The sequence below is a fragment of the Cupressus sempervirens genome, chromosome 5 (genome assembly GCF_028749045.1).
Source record: "Cupressus sempervirens isolate cs-2001-9-10 chromosome 5, ASM2874904v1, whole genome shotgun sequence".
In the NCBI taxonomy this organism is placed as follows: Eukaryota; Viridiplantae; Streptophyta; class Pinopsida; order Cupressales; family Cupressaceae; genus Cupressus; species Cupressus sempervirens.
In genome coordinates, this window is record NC_143122.1 from 767649807 (window position 1) to 767670688 (window position 20882).

General features: G+C 35.0%; 1 protein-coding gene across 1 annotated transcript in view; it reads left to right on the top strand.

Annotated features, from left to right (window-relative positions):
- The first annotated feature begins 1617 nt into the window (after nucleotides 1-1617).
- LOC149558159 (calmodulin calcium-dependent NAD kinase-like) overlaps nucleotides 1618-20882 on the top strand; it is a 42026-nt gene continuing 22761 nt past the window's right edge. Inside the window, exons 1-2 of the mRNA XM_089832520.1 lie at nucleotides 1618-1876; nucleotides 3408-3603. Of these exons, the coding sequence (XP_089688646.1) occupies nucleotides 3438-3603 (166 nt within the window). The 5' untranslated portion in view covers nucleotides 1618-1876; nucleotides 3408-3437. The remainder of the gene's footprint in view (nucleotides 1877-3407; nucleotides 3604-20882) is intronic.

Here is a 20882-nt window from a genome sequence, read left to right on the forward strand (position 1 = left end):
GAGTAGTTGTTTGAAGCTTTGAGCGATATGTTATCCCTTTTTTGAAACAAATATTATGGTAAGAGATTCTGACCCTTCAAGTTGTACTTTGTTTTTTCCCTGATATTCTTATTTTTTCTTTTAATTAGTGCAAACTTTGTTTATTTCTTTTGTACTTAGTATTTTCTCATTGTTCATTTCTTTTGTACTTAGTATTTTCTCATTTTCTTACTAGCTAGCTTCAGATGTTCTATGTAGTTTTTATCAAATTAAAAAAAAAAAGTGTTATTGTATCAAGAGGTCAAATTTTGTGCAGCTTTTGAATTGTGGTTGTTTCTCATTTTTTAAATAATGTTTAGTTCTTTTCAAAATTAGATAGAATTTTTTACGAGACTGCGTAAATCATTTTCCTAAATTGTAACAGTCTTGTGCAATTCAAAAGTATTTTGAGGTACGATTTGAACTGGGTAACTTATAAATAAGGTGAGAAGCTCTTTTGAAAAATTTCCCTGCAAGTTTTTGTGCAATTAAGCTAACTAAAATCCTGTGCATTTGTGGAAGCAATGATCATTCTTTATCTATGTTTTTTAGGTGTCATGCTTTACATAGACGTGTCATGCTTTTTTTTGGAAGTGTTGGAGTCACAAGAATTGCTCCGTTTGGAATGTCATTCTCATTCAAATTCATTGTTTTTTGAAAGGTCGATCTGGCTAAGTATAGCTTTTTTTTGTATTGTACAAATGCCAATAATTTCCAGCTTTAGCTTCACCAATTTCTATTTAATTTGCACTTGTCCATTCTTAGGCAAATAGGGAAGCCCTAATCTTGTACTTCTTCATTAAAAGGCATTCAATTTCTGAATTTACAAAGGGAAGGAACAAAAATAGAAAAATATAATTAAAGCTTAAAAAATAAGAAACATATTGTCAAGACCCGAAATTAATCAATTGAAAAATTGAAACTAAGAATTAATTTAATTTAAATAAGAATTAGGGACAAAATTAAGCATAAATGAGTGTTAATAAAATAACAAATAAGTCCACAATAAACTCCTAAAATTATTCCAAATAATATAAAGACAAAGTGATCATTTAGTTTCTATTTTATTTTTAAACAATTATAGTTTATCTATTATTTATATTTTTATAAGTTTGTAAAACTGTATTTTCAATTGCAATTCTTAATATTTGTAATTAAATTATATAACTATTATTAATATAATATTTGGAAGAGTTTTTGAATTGTAGATTCAAGATGACACCTTCAAATATTATATGTCCTTATAAGAAAATAATATTTATCTAATAACTATTTTATAAACCATATAATATAATTTTCAAATATCATATAATAACTATTTTTAAAACTATATGATATTCAATGTTTAATTATATATATACCGTAAGTAGATAACTATGAACTAGAAGCTATACGTCCTTGTTAAATTTATTTTATCAAATGCTCAATTTCTTCAACAAAAAATATTACACTTCTTCATAAAAACTCCCAGTGTAATCAAAATTTTAAATATATCTGATATTACAACTAGATTATTAGAAGCGAAAGAAAGCTCAAAACGAGACATCAAATCTGAATATTCTCGCCAAGCTTTCCACGTGGAAGACTTTTTGAATTTTTGCTGTGGTTTGAAATAGGTGCTCCGGCCGCTGGAAACTGTAATTCTTTCGTCTAGTATTCATAGCCACACATTATCATGATCTTTTAAACTATTGGATAGCTGAAGATTGAGTACTATTGGCTTTAAAGACATTTTATCTAAATTTGGTTGGTAAATTGAGTTCTGGGTTCTTTTTGCCGGTACTTATATTGATCTCTGGGTTTTTTTGGCGGAACTGTTGATGAAATCTGATAATTCTCACTTGGGTTCGTCTATTCTGTAAGTACACTCTTTACTTGTATCAATTTACTGTTCATGATATTTTTTAAAACCAGTCTTCCAATACTTTTTGTACCGGTTCATCACATTTTGGTTTATCTTAGTACGCACAAATTTGTTGTTAATGTTGCTTTTATCCATTCGCAGCGCATTCATATGTTTTGTAAGCATACCCAGTCAGGTGGAACTCTTTTATTGTTTGGATCAGTTATAAGTTGGGCGATACTATAGCTTGCGTTTTCTTTTATCTTCACAACGCAACCTATTGGATGAACCTGTTTTTTCCAAATTTATGCTCTGTGAATGTAAACTCTGTACAATGCTGGCTTTCCTGGTTATCTCAATATGCAACCATAGAAATCTCCTCTTTCTTTTGGTTAGGGTAATTGAGCCTATGCGAACATATGTACACCTCCAGTTTTCCACTTCATCTCTCTGCGTGTAACCATGGAAATCTTTCAATTTTTAGTGGTTGGGTTAATTGACACCCTCCGGTCATGATACGGTGTACGTGTGACTTTGTAGCTGAGAAATCAACTACCATTCTCAGTTCTACAATTCACGAGTGCATTAACTTGGGTCAGTCCCTAGACCACAGCTTCACTATATAAAGATTCATGCAAACGCTTGATGAGGTTTCACAAAATCACATACCCACTTCTCGAGACTCAATCTTTTATCATTTGCAGGGTTGGACTGATTCTTCCTGGGTCACCCGGATCCCCGTGACAGAAAACAATGTGTTGGGGGATTCCGGTGGCCGATGTCAGCCAGCAAGAGTGGGTATATCTAACCGTGAGCCTCACTACTCAAAATAAAAACCCACTTGATATTTCTAGTGATTACTTATTTCTAGTCGAGGTTGTGTGGGTATATCTTTATATAAAATACAGGGAGAGGGGTTGAGTTCCATGGGTATTTTATGGCTATACAGAGGCCCAATCGCTTTCAGTTTAAAGAAAATCTATATCAAATAGATGAAAAGTTAGGGTTTGAGCCAATATCCAATCGCGGGGGCGGATTGGGGGGTTTCTGTCTTTCTGAGTGTTGCAGATTTGTGATTATTCGGCTTTTGTGGTTCACAATGCAGGGGTGATGCCTCCTGCGACTTGGTGTAATCTCTTGTATATTCGCTGATGCAGAATTTCTGCATTGCCTAGCTTTGAAATACACTACGAAACACAATTTAATGTTTTAGCTTTGAAATACATTACGAAACACAATTTAATGTTTTAGCTCTGACATTCACCTGTACAAAAATAATATTGTTCACAGTTAGAGATATAATTTTTTCAGAATGGTTGGTTATGTAGAGCATGCTAAGTTATTGACATTTGAGCTTACAAGCATATTCCATTCAATCCAGGACCATGAGATTCATGTTATTTATTCAGCGTATTCTTAATTTCTCAGATTTAGTCTATACTTGATCTTTTAAGACTAGAAAAGTTTATTTGAAAAGCAATCTATTTATTCTTTCCTTCATTCTTGTCGAGATTTCTTATCTTACAACATTTTGTTGCACTTGAAGTATACTCATATATGTGGGACATAGAAGGCAATGCACTTTCGACCAGCAGCAATTGGCCTTTTTGCTATACAGATTCTGAGTCGTGCTGTGAAGCATAAGGCTCATAAGAGATGGATATACAAGGATTTGATACCCCATTTAGAATCTACAAATGATGGCCATGTTAAAGAACTGGAAAGCTTTGGCGATTATGTTGGTGAGTTCATGAATTTATCGTTTCTTATACAGTGAGTCCTGTGTAGTGTAAAATATAATTTTCCATTACAGAAGGGATATTTTTTCTTGGTTTTCAAAGTGCACAGGGTATCATTCTCAGTATCATGGTGAACAATCTAAAACCAAATAAGACTTTCATGGCAATACATATTTCTTATGTTGACTTTATAATTTTAAAAGTATCTTCCTATAAGTTGGAGAATTGTATACTATTGCAGTAAAATGTTGGTGGTATAATGTCATGCCTAAGTAAGTGTATCATATCACATGTCACTAGGGGCAGTACAATTATAAATACCTTAATAACATCCATTAAAAAATATTTTGAGACATTAGTTTCAGATTCCCTATTTATCTCATATTACTGTTTCTATTCTGCTTATAGACTTGGTTTAGGTACCCAAGAACAAAAAAAGATTGGTTCAACCTGAATTCTGGTAACCAACGTGCTCAGCAGATCCAACATATAATTATTGGAATTCTACAATTCACTGAAAACTCCAATCTGTAAATGAGCCGACACACATACATTCAACTATGCAACTCACAAGAGAGAGGCCAGCAAACTAACAGCCAGTAAGAAAGGCCTAATGAATATTAGAAGAGCCATTACCAAAAAAAGTACACTAGTGTAATTGTATTATTATTAATTGTCATCTTTGGAGTCCATCCTTTTATAGCATCCTCAAACTCAACATTGCAACAACCACCGTTAGCTTTGTCAACAAGGTTTACCCTTAGATTCTAAGTAATCTCCTGGACCACCATGTAAGGCCTATGAGTGCTTCCCATAAGTTTGTGAGTTTGATCCAAATTGCATTTGGAAGAACAATTCCACTTGTCTTTGGACTGTTAAATATCATCATAAAGTACATATGTTCTTTCTGCCTTTGAAAGCATGGAATCACATCCCAAGGATTGGGTTGCATTAAAAGACATTCCACCTTTTGACTGATTGAGTAGGATCTGTTGTCCTGCATTTTGTCACCACAAAATGTTGATAACAACACGAAACTTTTTCAAGCTAGTTTCACATTTCTCCAGGCTTGAATTTGATATTTAATTGTTTAATGTTGATCGATCAATTCATTTCAATTCGTATATCAAATCATTTTACTGAAGGCCTTCGTCAAGTTTTTTTCGTTTTGCTTTCTGTCAAGCCTTTGCTTGATTTTTAAAGCCTTCATCATCCGTTCTTTGTTTTTGAATTTGTGTTTGTTAATTTTTAGTCCTTTGGTTTTGCTCATGTCATGCTTTTCGTTTTTCCCTTCGATTTGGTCTAACCTAGAGCTCAATCGGAGTTGTCAGTCAAGAGGTATGCCCATTTTAGTGCCTCAAAAGTGGACCTTTTTGGTGCAACAGCACGAATTAACACTATGATGTTATATTTTTAATTTGACTTTCACTTTTTGATAAATATAACTTATATTCACATTTTGTTATGTTTTTAAGTTACTTTAACTTTACATTTTTAACTTAAAGTGACTATAGTGCATTTTATGTTATAATTTTAAGTTGAGTTACTTTTTAATTTTTCACTTAAAGTGACTATATAATTATATAATTCTAGTTTAATTTTTGGTTTTTAAATCAAATGCTTATTTAAATGTTACTTTTTAAATGATGTTTATATATGATATTTTTAAATATGATAGATAAATATTGTTTATGACCAATTTTGTAACGTTTTTATAATTTTAAGTGAATTAAATGACTTAAAGTCATCAAAAGTAGACATTTTATATGTCACTGCATATAAAGTTCATTTTGGTGGACCTTTTTGATGTCATTACATCAAAAGTCTATCATAAGTGGACCTTTTTGATGCTATTGCATCAAAAGTGAAGTTTTTATGTTTTTACATCTAAAAAGTGAGATGCATTTTAAAACATGCATCCTCCTCCAAAAGGTCCAATTTTGTTTATGTGCATATTTTAAAACATGCAATAGCATCCAAAAAGTGCGATTTTGATGAGATACATATTTTAAAACATGCAAGTGACCCAAAAAGGTCTGATTTTGATCAAAAACATGTTTTAATATATGCAATGACACTCAAAAATTTTGATTTTGAAGAATATGTTTTTGCCCTCTAAGAACCCGATTTTGCATATTGTGAGAGATTTATTTGATGGATTTGCATAAAATCTTTCCCATTAGGGTCGTTTTTGCTTGGCAATGGATTTTCTAACATAAAAAATGGATTTATCTTGCTAAAAAACGATTTTTCAAAATCCTTCCAAGGGCACGTTTTTGGAAAAATCTTCAAATAAATCCATTTTGAGTGATTTAAATCACGTTTTTGCAAGAAAAAGAGGCATGTTGACATCTTCAATCATTTGCAATACATCTTGGCTCACATTTTTGCACTTAGAAGCCAAAAATGAATTCATTTCATGCCTTTTATGAATCATGTTTATGGTAAAAACACCCAGAAAATTGGGGTTTTTATCCACTTTTTTGCATTTTGAAGTCAGGTTTTTGCATTTTGATCCATGTATATGCATTTAGGGAAGTCGTTTTGTATTCACAAGTAAAAAATGACTCAAAAACATGCATTTTTTTATCACGTTTTTGCAAAAACGGCCCAGATTTTTGCATTAAAAAGTCATGTTTTTGTTCAAAAAACTCAAAAAAATGCATTTCTAGCCCATACCTGATCAAGAGGGATTGTTTTTGAGTTTTAATACATGCTCTTGTCTTTGGAGACCTCGTTTTTGGCCTTCTCATGTCAAATTCGACCATTGAATGTCCATTGCGTGCAAGTGCGAAAAAAGTCAAAAAGTTGTTTGAGAATCCGGATTTGAGGGAGAATTGATCTTCAAGTCTATAAAACTTGCTATTTTGGCTCCTTAATCTTCATGTAAGTGGACTCTTTCTTTTTTGCTATTTAATTTGTGCTTATCTTGCTGATTTTATGCACATAATTGCTTGATGATCGCCAGTTGTTGAAATTTATGCCATGGAAAGTGCATTTTTCCTTTAAAAATGAAGAATTTGTTCTTTCTCATGTTTTTGGTTCTTCCCCAAGTTCCAATTTCGAATTTGTGTGTTCAAGTGCTTTGCATCTTGGCATGTTTGAATCACCTTCGAAAGGTATGTTTTTCTTTTGTGTTTTGTGCTTTGTGCTTGCTTGCCAGTTTTCTCCACTTGAAGAAATTGCAAGTTCTTTCCCAAGAACTTGTTTTTGTTTCACTTCATGCGAAAGCATCATCACGTTCCACATTCCGTTCTCATATCATGACATCTCACATTTCATCCGACAAATGCGATTACATGTTATCCATCTCATTCACCATTCGCACATGGATGTAATATCATTTTCCGCTTCCATTTTCACTCATCTCACTTTCCGTATCCATTCGCACGACACGATTACCCAAAATGCCTTATTTGTAATTGCATCTCAAAAGTCCGATTTTGATTAAAAGTCACTTTTTGAAAACTTAACAATCTTTCATGTACTTTGACTTCACCTTTTCACCAAAGATGACTATAAAGTTCATTATTCCTCTTCCATTTTCCATTTCTATCTCTCCATATGCATTCGCATCTTCATGAGCAAATACATGTTTCCGTAGCTTTCTATGCTTTCCATCTCATCTTTCATTCCTCATTACATGTTGCATTTACATGTAATCCATTTTTCGTGCAATGACATCTTGAAAGCCCAAGTCACTTTTTAAAAATCAGCAATCTTCATTTGTACGCATTCCCATATGCCAAGCACTTTGCTTCACAAAAAAGAAAAAAGAAAAAAGAAAGAGTTAAAGGTGTTGATGGAAAGTTGTTTTGAGTTTACATCCGGACACCATCAAGAAGGTTTTCAGTGTCAAAGAATCTAGAATGTACCAATCACAAAGGAGAATTCAGGACAACTTGAGCGAGAAAAGTTGGATCACATCAAGTTTCCACATGACAGTAGAGAATTCATCAAAGTTAGAGGTTCTCAAAAGGTGCAACACCATGGTTATAAAGGTGAATGCAGTGGTACAAAATACAGGAACTCCCAATCCTATTATCGGTCGGGATAGCATTGCCAAGTACAAAGCCCTTCAGAACAATTCTTAGGATTGTTTCCTTCTCTTCCATCTTCTTCTTCTTCTTTCATGTTTGTAATTAAAGAGGATGTATTACATGAAGATGTGTAATTACATGTAATGCGAGTTACATGTACATGAAAAGATGTAATGCGAGTTGCATGTGTAGTTGTATGTAACCTTATATTTTCTCTTCTAGTTAGACTAGGTCAAAGTTGGTTGAGTTGCTCCCACTTTTTCCTCCACCTTTTTCTCAACTCTTGTGCCTATATAAAGGAGTGCCCCATCATTGTAAAAATCATCTTTTGTTGTATGCAAGAAAGCTCTGTCACATTTGTGCAAGCATAACTTTGATTGTGTTATACAAATTTGAGAGAAAGGTGAATAAAAAAAGCAATTAGATTCAAAGCTTTGACTGAAAGCAATTGTGATAGAGCAAATTAGAAGCTTTGACTATAATTTGTGCCTATTTTCTTGATTCATATTATTATTGTGTGTTCAATAATAGTGCATAGTGATTTAAGAAGCAATCAAAGCTGAAGCTTTGACCGGGAGCGTTTGTGGAAATATATAGTTAGAAGCTTTGTCTATAGCTTATATTTTCTTCTTAATTCGCAAAATAGTTAAGTTACTTTCACTTTTAAGAGTCTTTGTGCCCTAATTGTAAAGCTTTTCCATATAAGAATACGACCAGACTTAGAGTCAAACTGATACATTTTCAGCTAGCCTTTGAGTTAGTGAAGGCTTATCAGTATCATTGTTTCCAGCTCTTGATAGAAGTGTAGTTAGAGATTCACCCTGCCCATTACTCTCTCCACGAGTAAGTGGATTCTTTTTTGAAAGATAAGAAGAAAGGATATTGGTAACACCCATTTTATAAAATCTCTTGACTTCTTTCTTACCTTGAGTTGATCCAAGGAACGACGAGAAGGGGGAGCTTTTCTTTTAAGGTAGGAGAGACTTTGTCTCACATGCTGTGGTTGTTCATCCTGTTTTGCAACTAGATTTTTACCCAAAACTGTCGGTTGCAAAATATCCACCCAACAGGATCAAATATGATCTTAAAGAGTACCTCTTTGATTACTACACAAGGAACCATGTTCATGCCCTTTGCCATATTTCAAATGTGTAGAAGCCAAAACTGAAGGTATGGTTGGATGTCTCCTTTTCTAGGTCATTAGAGAAATTGGCTATCATATCCTTTACAGTAGTCAAGCTCAACGTATATAATTGTTTCAATATTCTAGACTATATTTATTTTTTATAGGACTATTAAATTGTTTTATAGATAGGATTTGTATCCATTAATATAGGGGAGAGGGCCCAGTACTTGAGCACGTTCCAGTGGTTGTGATAGGAGTTGTTAACTTGACACCCGCACTTGTTGATTTATTATCCAACTTTTTTGACAAGATTGTACCAATAGTTGTGACTTAAAAGTTGTTCTTGTTAATGATGACTACCCATAATTGAATGAAGCGTGTCCCTTTTCCCAAAAAACAAACAATTGTGTGATGCCACATCAACTGCACAAGTATGGGGGTCTCCAATGCACTATGATTGGTCTCACTTTTTTTTAGGCTGTTTTGGACACCTTGGCAAAAAGCATGCTGATGTGGCATCATATTTGATGACTTGGCCTTGAAACCTTAGTTACAAGAAGGGGACTTGCCAACTAAGCTACTATCAAAAAATGAGATTGATTTGAAATTTCCACATAGGATTTTGAGCAAAGTTAGGGTGCTCAACTATCAGGTCCTCTCCCCTAGTTAAGAACTATTATATTTTATCTTAAATCTTATTTACTAGCACTTAGTTGCCAGTCTTGGTATAGGGATGGCTATAGGTTTAAGGTTTGGGTATGGTAGTGCAGAAATTTCTTTTTTGCTTGGGTGCAACTACAAGTCTCCGAGTATAGGTTCATATATATGTATAATTTTAGATTAATATATATTTAATATTCAAAAAATAGTAACAACTCAAGTAATATTCATAAATTCAATGTTCATAATTGTCAATGAACAAAATAATGGAATATTTAAACACCTTATAATTTGCAACAAAAAAAACACTCGTGAGTTGAAATTCAATGGTTTATAATTAAGTGTTCTGTTAGACAATGCTGATACAAAATGAAACTTACAATCAGTATTCAATAATCTTCACACGGCTCTTCAATATCTTCATTGAGGGCATGATAGTCAACATTTGATTAAATTCCATTTGATCCACAATCAGCTGTTGTGCCACTCCCACTATCCATGCCATATGGAGAAGTTTCCTCATCAACAAAGACTTGGACTATGCGTCATCGAAGTTACCACACTCAGGAGCTTAGATCCCAATTCCTTGTTATCCCTTCACTATAATCATGCGCTTTATGTCTTCACACGGCTCTTCAATATCTTCATTGAGGGCATGATAGTCAACATTTGATTAAATTCCATTTGATCCACAATCAACTGTTGTGCCACTCCCACTATCCATGCCATATGCAGAAGTTTCCTCATCAACAAAGACTTGGACTATGCGTCATCGAAGTTACCACACTTAGGAGCTTAGATCCCAATTCCTTGTTATCCCTTCACTATAATCATGCGCTTTATGTGACAAGAGACAAAAGTTGGATGGCACAAGACCAAATACTCAGCTTTTTTGAACTTGATTGGCTATGTTTAACGAAGTGGATAAAAGAGAACAGAGTCCAACTGCACTCAACTGAGAAAGAAATTGCAACTTGTTGATTTTACTTACAACATTTACAATTAAAAAACAAAATTATAATATATAACTATGAAAGAAAAGTGAAGAAGTTAAAAGTAAAAGGATGCATACTATTGGCAAGTTGGATGCATTGCCATTGATGTCAACATCCCATGACTATCATAGAGTTTGGATGATGTTAATGGTATATGTCTATTATATTGTTTGGATGTTAGTTATGTATTTTGCTAGAGATGTAGGATGTGCAGAAGGATAGCGAGGGAAGGATACTGAAGATGGGAATGTGTTAAGGACATGATAATGTATGTACCATTCAAAGGGTTTGTGATTTTGATGATATGCGATGCGTTTACAAGTATTTTAGTTGAGGGCCATTGTGTTCTTGAGCATGGCAAGAACAATTGGCAGATCTAGAAGATGTGATGGATTTTATTGTTTGCTTGTACTTTGTTCTCTTAAGATGATCTAGGATTATGTGCTTGATGAGTTTGCAACTTACATTGATCAACGTGATCAAGTCAAAGGATTTTCCCAATTATAAGTTATGTTTAGGTGTTCTAGTTTGACATGTTAAAGAAAGATGATAAAATGGTTAAAAAAAGATAAGTAAACATTTTATGGTTATGGTTATGAGCTTGAGGTGTCTATGATGGATCTAAGTCGTATTTGAATAGCGCAAAGTGATCCAAATGGTTGATTTTGCCATGGAGAGTTTATGCTTTGGAGATTAGGTTTTGTTGACCTAATTGTAGATATAAGGTGAATAAATTAGGGCAAAATTGTGGTTGTTCAGGGGAAGGTTTTGTTGCAAATGCCATGGATTTCTTGTAGAGGATGTTTACAAATCTACTGAAGGCTGAATTGCTCATCTGAATAAGGTAGAGAGAGTTACAACAAGAGATTTAATTGTACTTAACGGAATTGAACCAGGCATAGGTAGATGCTACTATATAGTTTATTATTGTATTTGATTGTAGTGTGAATTGTTATTGTAAGTTAGTGAGACTTCCTTAGGGTGGGTGCTCAAGGCTAAATTAAGTAGGGAACTCTTGGTAGTATGCCTGAGTGCAAGTGCATTCCCCATATTATTATAAACTATACTTCTAACAAGGTATTAGTCTTATCGTGGGTATCAACCCCACCGTGGTTTTCACCCTAGTTGAAGTGTCCATGATAAAAATCTCTGTTAGTGTTGTTGATATTATTGGTTTACATTTACATAGTTAGCATATTGCAAATTATTAATAAGGGTTTATGTGATTAGGGGTTTCATGTTTTAAGGGTTTGAAGTTTAAGTGTTTTAGAAGCAACATTGGTATTAGATCTTGGTCCCTTGAAGGAAAAACTAAAAGATTGAGAGAGATTTGAAGATGACAAATTATTAGGACAACCCTAGATTTGATGGAACCAACTATGCACTTTGGAAGACCCACATGATTGCATATCTTAGATGCATTAATGAAGATTGTTGGAGAATCACAAAGAGTTCATACAACTCTCCTCAAAACCCTACAACAACCCATGAGATCAATGAAGGCCACGATGAACATCAGGACAAAAGCAGTGTTTTTAAGTTGTCGATTGATGCAGAGATGGACCAATGTCATAGAATTGGAGACAACCAATAAGATATGGTAGAAGTTGGAGATTCTTTATGATGGTGCAAAACAAAATCTTTCCTTTGTCTAGGTTCATTCTCATTACTCAGCAAGGTTCTTTTGATAACCAAGACATCTATTTTTGCTTTAGAATGTGATGATTTGGCATCTTCATCAACATGCACAACTAGTGCATTGACTTCAAATCTTGTTGGTTCATCCTTAATGTTGAGGACACTCATAAGCTCTATGGCCTTCTCTGCAATGGAAACACGTTCCCTAAAAACCTCCTCTTCCTAGGCCTTACCCTCCTCCTCTTCCTCTTCAATCCCTATTATTTTGATCTCGAGATCAATTAAAATTATTTTCCCTTTAATTTGATGGTTGCTTGCCTCATCATTCTTTTCTTGATCTTCATCTCGACCTCCATAAGACCATCTGTTGGATTTGCCACTATGACCCCTTCCACCTTACTTTCTTTCAAACTTCTTGTTCAAATTCTCTTCCACCCTCAAGCCAAATTAGTATGCTTCTTTAATATTGGTCATTCTAACTAGACTCTACTCCTCTTGAATACTTGGCCTCAACCCATTAAGGTAACAAGCATCTTTCTCCTCATTAGCTTCCACATGACTTGTTCTGAGAACTCGATAGAACTCTTTTGTATATTTCAGAACAAATCTTCTCGCTTCCTTCAATCTTGGCATTTTCTTCATTAGATCAAGCTCATAATCAACAAGAATGAATTGTTTCTTCAATTTCTCCATCATTCAATCTTATCTTGTGATTTTTTTCCTTTCTTCTTCTATTTCTTTCCAATTAAACCTCTTGCCACCAAATTTTCACATGCTCTTTAAGTTTGACCTTTACGAATTTGACCCTCTCAGGATATTTAATTTCTTCACACTCAAAAATTCTTCTACATCATTGATCTCATCGATCAGCTCCTCTAGGTTAAGAATTCCCGAAAATGTGGGGACTTCAATCTTAGGTCTCTTTCCAATTTTGAAAATGGCCCTCAAAGGTCTAGCCTCTTCTAGATTTCCTTTTGGTGCTTCTTGTTCTATTTTCTTTTCTTCTTTGAATTCCTCCTCACTTTCATCTCTTGCTACTATATTCATTCCTTTACAAATCTCCTCTTGCAATGCCTCAACTTGTTTCTAGAGGGCTTTAAAACCCACTTCCTTCACACCTTAGGCTCTTTCGCCATGGTTCCTTGGCAGAGGGATTTTGACACTTACCACTCAAACCCGCAACCACGATCCTGGTGAAAATTGCCTCACAATCGATTATCTATCTACACACTCAGGAACTTTTTCTCTGACACTACTTGATAAAGGGTACTCCCCTTATTTACACAAACACACACAATAGAATAGAGAAATAACAACATTTTGCAAAACAAAAAATGGGTGGCTTGTTATCTTCAATAATTTGAAATTACAATAATCAAATATAGAACATGCAAAGGCATGTGGGCATTTCCTTACAATATTTTGTAGGCTAGAACCATCATATCATATCCAAAACTATCCTGGACACCATATGGGCCTTCTTTATATAGACAATTTTCCACTGCACAAGAAGGTGTTGGAAATAATCAAGACTAGCTAGGTTACTGAGAGGGGAGGGGTGAATCAATAACCTCAAAAACATTAAATTAATCCATTCATCATTAATTCATCTAATCTACTGCATGCATGAAAAAAGATAAACATTCATAACACATGCACACAGAATTTTGGTGACCTAGAAACCTTCCAAATAGAAAGTAAAACTAGGGTGGGGATGATACTTACAAAACTTCAGTACTGCAGTATAAAGTTGGCTTGTTAGGGCTTACATTGATCACTTCTGATGATCTGCCTTGTTAAGAGCAATTTGGACTGCTAGATCCACCTTGTTAGAGGTTTTACAAACATACAATAAAGTATGCACTCTGTTAAGAGATCTGAAGAAAGATTGTTAAGTCTACCTTGCTAAAGGATTTAGAAAACTGAGTCACCTGTTAGGATGAAATAGTGGATCTGACTTACAACTTGATTGCTGATTAGATCCTTGAAGTACAGATCACCTCTTGTGATTGATATAACCTTTCTGCTCCTTGTAGACCTTGCTGAATACTCTGTTGTGCTACTGATTCGCATTCACTCTTCTCAAAACATTACATATCCATTCCTTGATATACTCATGCATATATTGCAAATGATACAATACATTACATATATACCATTCCAATATTTACAATTACAAGGTCGGCTAAAGCACAAGTAAACAAAATATTATTGAGTCGGCCAAATAGTAGAAATTGGAGTTCTGTAAGCTGACTCGGTGAACTTCTGATACTCGGCGTCCATTGCATTACTCGACGTCATGCACTCGACAGAAGTAGAAGCTCGGTCCATACTAATCACACAATGTAGCTTCGAACTTGGTAACCATTGGAGACTCAGTAGATATAGTGTCACTCAGTAGATATTGAATCCTTTGTTTACTTTTTTTTCACTTGTTAAACACTACACATCCATCACTCGGTAGACACTAGCTTTTCATCACACAAACTGATGACTCGATAGACACTGTGAAGCTTGGTGACCACTATTTGCTCGGTAAACATTGCTGGATTGCACACTCACTCGGTAGCTTCAGGAGTGCTCAGTGTGAACTGCTTAATTGATGAACTTACTTGGCAACCACTGAATGCTCGGTATAAACTGTAGACTGAGTGATGAGCTCGGTAACCATACATAATTGAATAAGTGTTGTCACTAATGACAAATATAACATAATGCCAATAGAAGGTTCTAGAAATTTTAGCGCTCTACTTTTGATTTCGTGCAAGCTTTGGTTAGTCAAGGTTTGACGCCTTTTTGGAGCCTCTAAAGTTTTCAAAATATGTTCGAAGTTTATGTACCCTACTGCCAATACCAAGAATTTTCAATTGCACAAATTGACTTGATCTTGCAATGGAACTTTGTCGACAGGCGAATATATCTAAAATGAACCTCCAGGGAAGAAATCAGAACATTTTGAGCTTGAACGATCACTTACTAAAAACAATGAACCTCCAAAAATAACAACTCTGCACTAAGATAACTCTTATTGAAAAAGACAAAACATAAATTTTTGGGTGATGCAAAATTGCCTTTACACTCAGGATGCTCCTGCATCAGTGCCATTATTGCAAAATAAGATCTAGATGCACGAAGAAGATATAAAGCAATCTAACTCCACAAAAAAAAGAGGGGCACAAGTTGGGTTCACCAAAACAAGATGAACATCCAATAAGAAGGAAGGGTCATACGTTGGGTTCATCAAAATTTTAGGGGGAAAATAGAAGCGATGAATTTGTGAATGTAAACTAGATGAGATGAGTTTATTAGTTAAACATATTCACCCCAAGTCATTCAATACAAGAGAAAGAGGGACTTCCAAACATATCTCTCAATATAACTCAAGTTATATTAGAAAAACCCAAATAGGATGAAGGGATGCCAATACTAAACCCAAATTTATACTAATGAAGTATGCAAACAAGTCCTCTTTCATGCAATGTTCATTAATTAACTTTAGAATTGAAATGTGATTAAAGTGAATTGATTGATTAATTTACATAGGATTAACAAATATAAACACATGTACAATCCAAATTAAATAGGAAATCAAATCTAAGACACGAGGAAGAGAGAGAAGATGACTTGCCTCAAGAAGAGATAGCGTAAGACACCTGTCCGCTCAAAAAAATGATGATAAAAAATTTGTAGAGAAAATTTGACTTCAAATCGAGTATCAAAACAAAAAACCCTAGAAAGCGTAGATTCCCAGGTATAGGTTGATGTTGTGAGGTTCTCACACCATCGCCCCAAAACTTTGGGGACCCCCCTTTTTAATCGCCTTGGCAAATTTTTTCGAAGTTGTCCAAAATTTTTGATTTGATTTTCGAAAACTTTAAGCCTTGGATACCTTCAGGGCCAGTGGGGAGAGGGTTAGACTTATTTTCACTCAGTTTCAACTTGATTTTTCAGAACAATCGATTTCATCCTTAGGCCGGACAAATTTCAAAGAGCAACACTTGGTAGGATAAAATTGTAAAATTTGTACTTTCTTTTGAAAAATTGGATATAATTGTGTAAATTTGGATAATTTTCAAAAGTGATAATTTTGTTAGATTTGAGTTTTTTGGAAAATCCTGAATTTCTTTGGTGAGAAAATTTTTTCTTTTGTGAAGATGAAATTAAATTGCAAAATCAATTTTAGACTCTAGAAATGATTTTATGTTTGTCAAAAATTTAAGTTGCTTGGCAAAATCGATTTGAATTGAATTGCAAAAATTGGCTTTAATGGATTAAAATTGCCTTGAAAATTTTTAAGCCTTTAATGAAATTGGTAATTTAATATTGAAAAATGGCTTTTGGCTAGCCAAAATCCGATTTTAATGACACATTAATTGCTAAATCATCATTAAATGGAAATATTTGGCATCTCCAAGGCATTATTTACTTTCTTTTGACAATTTTGGTCTAATTGGCAATTTAAAAAAGTAAAATTCATCTTGGCAAAGTTAATTTTGGGCGAAGCATTTAATTGGGGGCCAGTTCTGGTGTTCTAATTAATATTTTTTTGCTCCCAGGGTCCCAGTCGGCCAACTAGGGAGGATGAGCGAGTTGGGTATAAGAGGAAGCTCTTTCCCCTTTTCTCCTCACTTTTCACTCTTCCTCTTCATGGGGTTAGTGATTTTGATTGGGAGCAACTCTATATCCTTTGGCGATTTCTCTTGGGAGGCAGATTTTGCATTGTTGGGTGATTTTCTCCTCTTATTAGTGCTGCAATTTATGCCTTAGGTGACTTTTGGAGGGCAGATCTGAAACTTTCCATTGTTAGGCGATTTTTGCGAGGTCTGATTTTTGCTTGGAAGCTGTGATTTCTGCCCTAATTTGAGCGATTTTACTTAGAGGAGGTCATTGTGATCAAAGGTTTGATTTTTTTGGGCAAATGGTGGACAATTTCGAGAGCGCTAAATTCTGATTTTTTTCCAGCTAGAACATCAAAGTTTGCAAGGGATTTGAAATTCTCAAGTTTGATCCTAAATTCCAAAAAGAAGACCCGGCTATTGGTAAAGGTAACTTCAAGTTATTTAGAGTTGAAAGGGGTCCTTAAGCTGATTTCTCTCTTTCGTTCTTGTCTAGATATTGTCTCCCTTGGTTCTTCTTGCATTGATCATCTACCACTTCACCATTCCATCAAGGGTTGACAAGATGGTAGATGTTAGTGCAAGAAAGAACCCTAAGGGAACAAACACTAAGAAAGACAAAGAAGATATGATGCTCAAAACAACTTTCTTCTTGAAAATGAGGCGAATAACCGATACCAATGTTGGTACAATAAATATGCTATGGATAAAGAACACACTAAAGGAAGAACAATCCCTCTTGGCAAAGAAGATACAAAAGGCGATTGCACATCATAGCCCAAGCGTCGACACTTCCATTTCAACCATGATGAGCGACGTTGGGATGACGCTTAATTTTGAAGACATTAGAGAAGAAGACATTGATGAGACAAGACTTGTATCAAGATTGGATGAGTTAGGAAAGGTTGCTATCAAGAAGAAACATTTGGGCACCCTTTCTTTCCTCAATGCCTTTATCGGATTTGCAAAAGAAAATGAGAAGGATAATGAGAAGACACTACAAGCAGCAAGTAGCATGGTGAAATCAGCTGAGCTCAAGATAAAGCATACATCTTGTCCTCCCATGGAAGAAGTCAACGAAAGGCTAGTTAGGTTCATTGCCTTAGCTAAAAGAATGAAAGAAAAAGGGAAGGATAATGAGAAGACACTACAAGCAGCAAGTAGCATGGTGAAATCAGCTGAGCTCAAGATAAAGCATACATCTTGTCCTCCCATGGAAGAAGTCAACGAAAGGCTAGTTAGGTTCATTGCCTTAGCTAAAAGAATGAAAGAAAAAGGGAGAGTTATATTAGAAGATGATTTGATATAAGCCCAAGTAGCAATTTCTCTTTCTTCTAGGGTAGGACAAGTGTCTAATTTTGATTGGCCACCATTTTGGTGCCTTCTCATTGGTTACTACTTTTCCACTTTTTTCATTGGTCCATTGGGGAGGTGGCATCTTCTCATTGGCCGATGGGGTGGCAACCCTAATTAGGGTTTCTAGGATTCAATCTGGATTGTCGGTTTTGCCGCTTTATCTCTACCATCGGTTGTACATTTTGGCCTCTATATAAGGCCACTTGCTCTCATTTGTAATGGGGGGAGAAAATTGTTGCAAAGATAATGCCAAAATTCGCTATTTCTTTCTCATTGTTGTGACTTGCATGATGATCAGGAGCCTTTGGTATTATTGCATGGTTTCTACTTCCAAATAGTTAGAGTAAAATTTCTTTTCAAGTTGTTGAAGTTGGTTGCATTTCAAGTTGTTAAGAGTAAAGTAGATGAATAGTTGCATGGTAGCATTAGTAGATGTTTGATAGGGATCAATACTTGACCATTAGCATCCTAGCGGCTTGTTGGGAAGCCTTGTGTGGCAAGCTAGTGTATTTTCCTTTGAATCATTACATCTGTGGAGGTGGAGCTGCTGGTTAACTTTTATTAGATTCGATCCTCGTCCATTTGCTAATCTTTCCATTCATAGGAGTAGGAGTAGGATAGCGAGTAGTTGAGTAGTCGAATTTCACTCTAAGAAAGTTAGGAAGGTCGAAGTCATTAGAAGCATTATTGCCTCCTCGCGCAATCAACATTATTTGGCGCTACATCTTCCACCATCACTGTCACCATCAACATTATTTGGCACTCATACAAAATCATCACCATCTCGCCAAAAACCCAAGTCATCCTTGAATGAACAGCGTAAGGCCGCCTACGTGATTACCAACAAATCACATCGATAAAACTGAGCGAGTATCCACAAGTGTAAAGAACATTGGAGTTATTCTCATGTCCCATGAGCATTAACTTTTCAAGAGAGGAATTGTGTGTTTGATACTCCGTATCAGATATTCAATTACTAATATGTTATGTAGTGGTACAAAAACTCACATCAACATTATCTGGCGCTAGAAGGAGGGCTGAATGATTTTCATTCTTGGATCAACTTGGAAATTCAGAGCAGAGATTGAGGAATGAGCGTTCGAAGTTAGATTTGAGATAAGAGATCTCTTTTAAAGTGAAAATCAAAAAATCAAAAAATTCAACAAAAAAAAAAAGAGAAGAAGAGGAAGAAAGAAAGGTTTCTCAATGGATAGGCAAGTGGACATTCTTCCCATTTGGTTTGATTTGAACAAAAAGTTACCTCCATTGGATTTGTCTCAACTTGTGGCATCAGGGAAGTGTAGGATACATGGTACTACGGATCATGAGGAGCTGGATTGCTTGGTGTTTCTCTTAAGAGTGGACTTGGCATTAAGAGGAAAAATTTCTTTTTCACAAATACATGAGGCTGTGGTCCTTGTCAATTTGGAGAAAGATTTTCTTGTTTCCAAAGAAGATATCAATAGGGAACCAAAAAACATATATGGAAGAAGTTCATATAAAATAGTTCAAGAAGTTTTTGCAAGAAGTTCTTGATCATAGTTGTCAACTTCAAGCATTGCTTGAAAATGAGAATAATGGTATTAGAGTTGTAAAAGGAGAGAGCTCTAAGTCTGGTCAAGTCAAGTCTAAAGCCAAAAGACAAAGGAAGAATAAAGCAAAGAAGAACATGACTAAGAGAACTGTGGTAAGCAGACCTAAATCTCATAAAGTCAGAGGAAAGTGCTATGATTGTGACAAGATTGGTCACAAAGAAGGCAATTGTAGAAAGAAAGGTCATTTCTCTAGTAGAAGAAGAAACAACCAATGACTCAAGGATATGTAGTGGAATGAGGAAGAAGAATAAGACTGTCAGAAGAAAAGAGGTCAGAAGTCAACATGTTGCAAAGAAGGAAGAAGAAGAAAGTGAGAAGAAGATTGTTATGAGATTTAGATGCAACATATTTACACGATTTGCCAAACATTGCAGGATGGAAAATGAGGATAATCCAACAAGGAAGAACTTGAAGTTGCAGAAGGATGATGAGAACAAGGAGCATAATGTAGATAATAAGAGATAAGATGGTAATGATATACAAAAAGCTGATAAGAAGAAAGGAAAGATGCACAGAAACAAGCCCAAGACAAAGAAGAAGAGAAATAACAAGACAAACAAGGAGAAGATAAGATTGGATAAAGGACAGAGGAAGATGCCTAAGGATACATTGAGTATCTCAGAAGCAAGTTAGGGGTCACTACCCCTCTTGATCTAAACTAAGATGCAAGAGATTGCATAATCTGATATGCTTCAAAGAAAAATCTTACAACTGGATTGATGTATGGAGGCTGCTAATCAGGGGGAGTAGACGATATGGACAATCAGGAGTCAGCATGAACAAATAGGAATTAAGTTTTCAATGTATCTGATCAGAGGTTAGATGTGTGTAGTGGCTTAGAGACATGAGATAGAAGGAAAGAAGGAGCTTGACAAGGTAGCAGATGCTGAGAAGGAAAAGGAAGCAGATATTGATAGAAGAAAGAAAGCCGAACTTTAGAGCAAATGATACACCTTTGTCATTGATGTCGAAGGGGGAGAGAGGCAGATGTGAAAAACAGGCCATCAAGGGAGAAAAGCAGATGAAGATAGAGAAGATGGATCAGAGCAGATGTGAATCAAAGAGGGGAGAGCAAGTGTATATACTTGCACATAGGATAGATTTCTAGTCAAAGGAGAGTAGCGTATATCCAAGGAGGAGAAGGTGACAGTGAGAAGTGTATGTAATCAGATTGAAGAGCATGTTCCTAGGGGGAGTAATATTAAAGTTGACTCAGAGAGACTCTGAATGATAATGATGTATTTAGGATATTATTG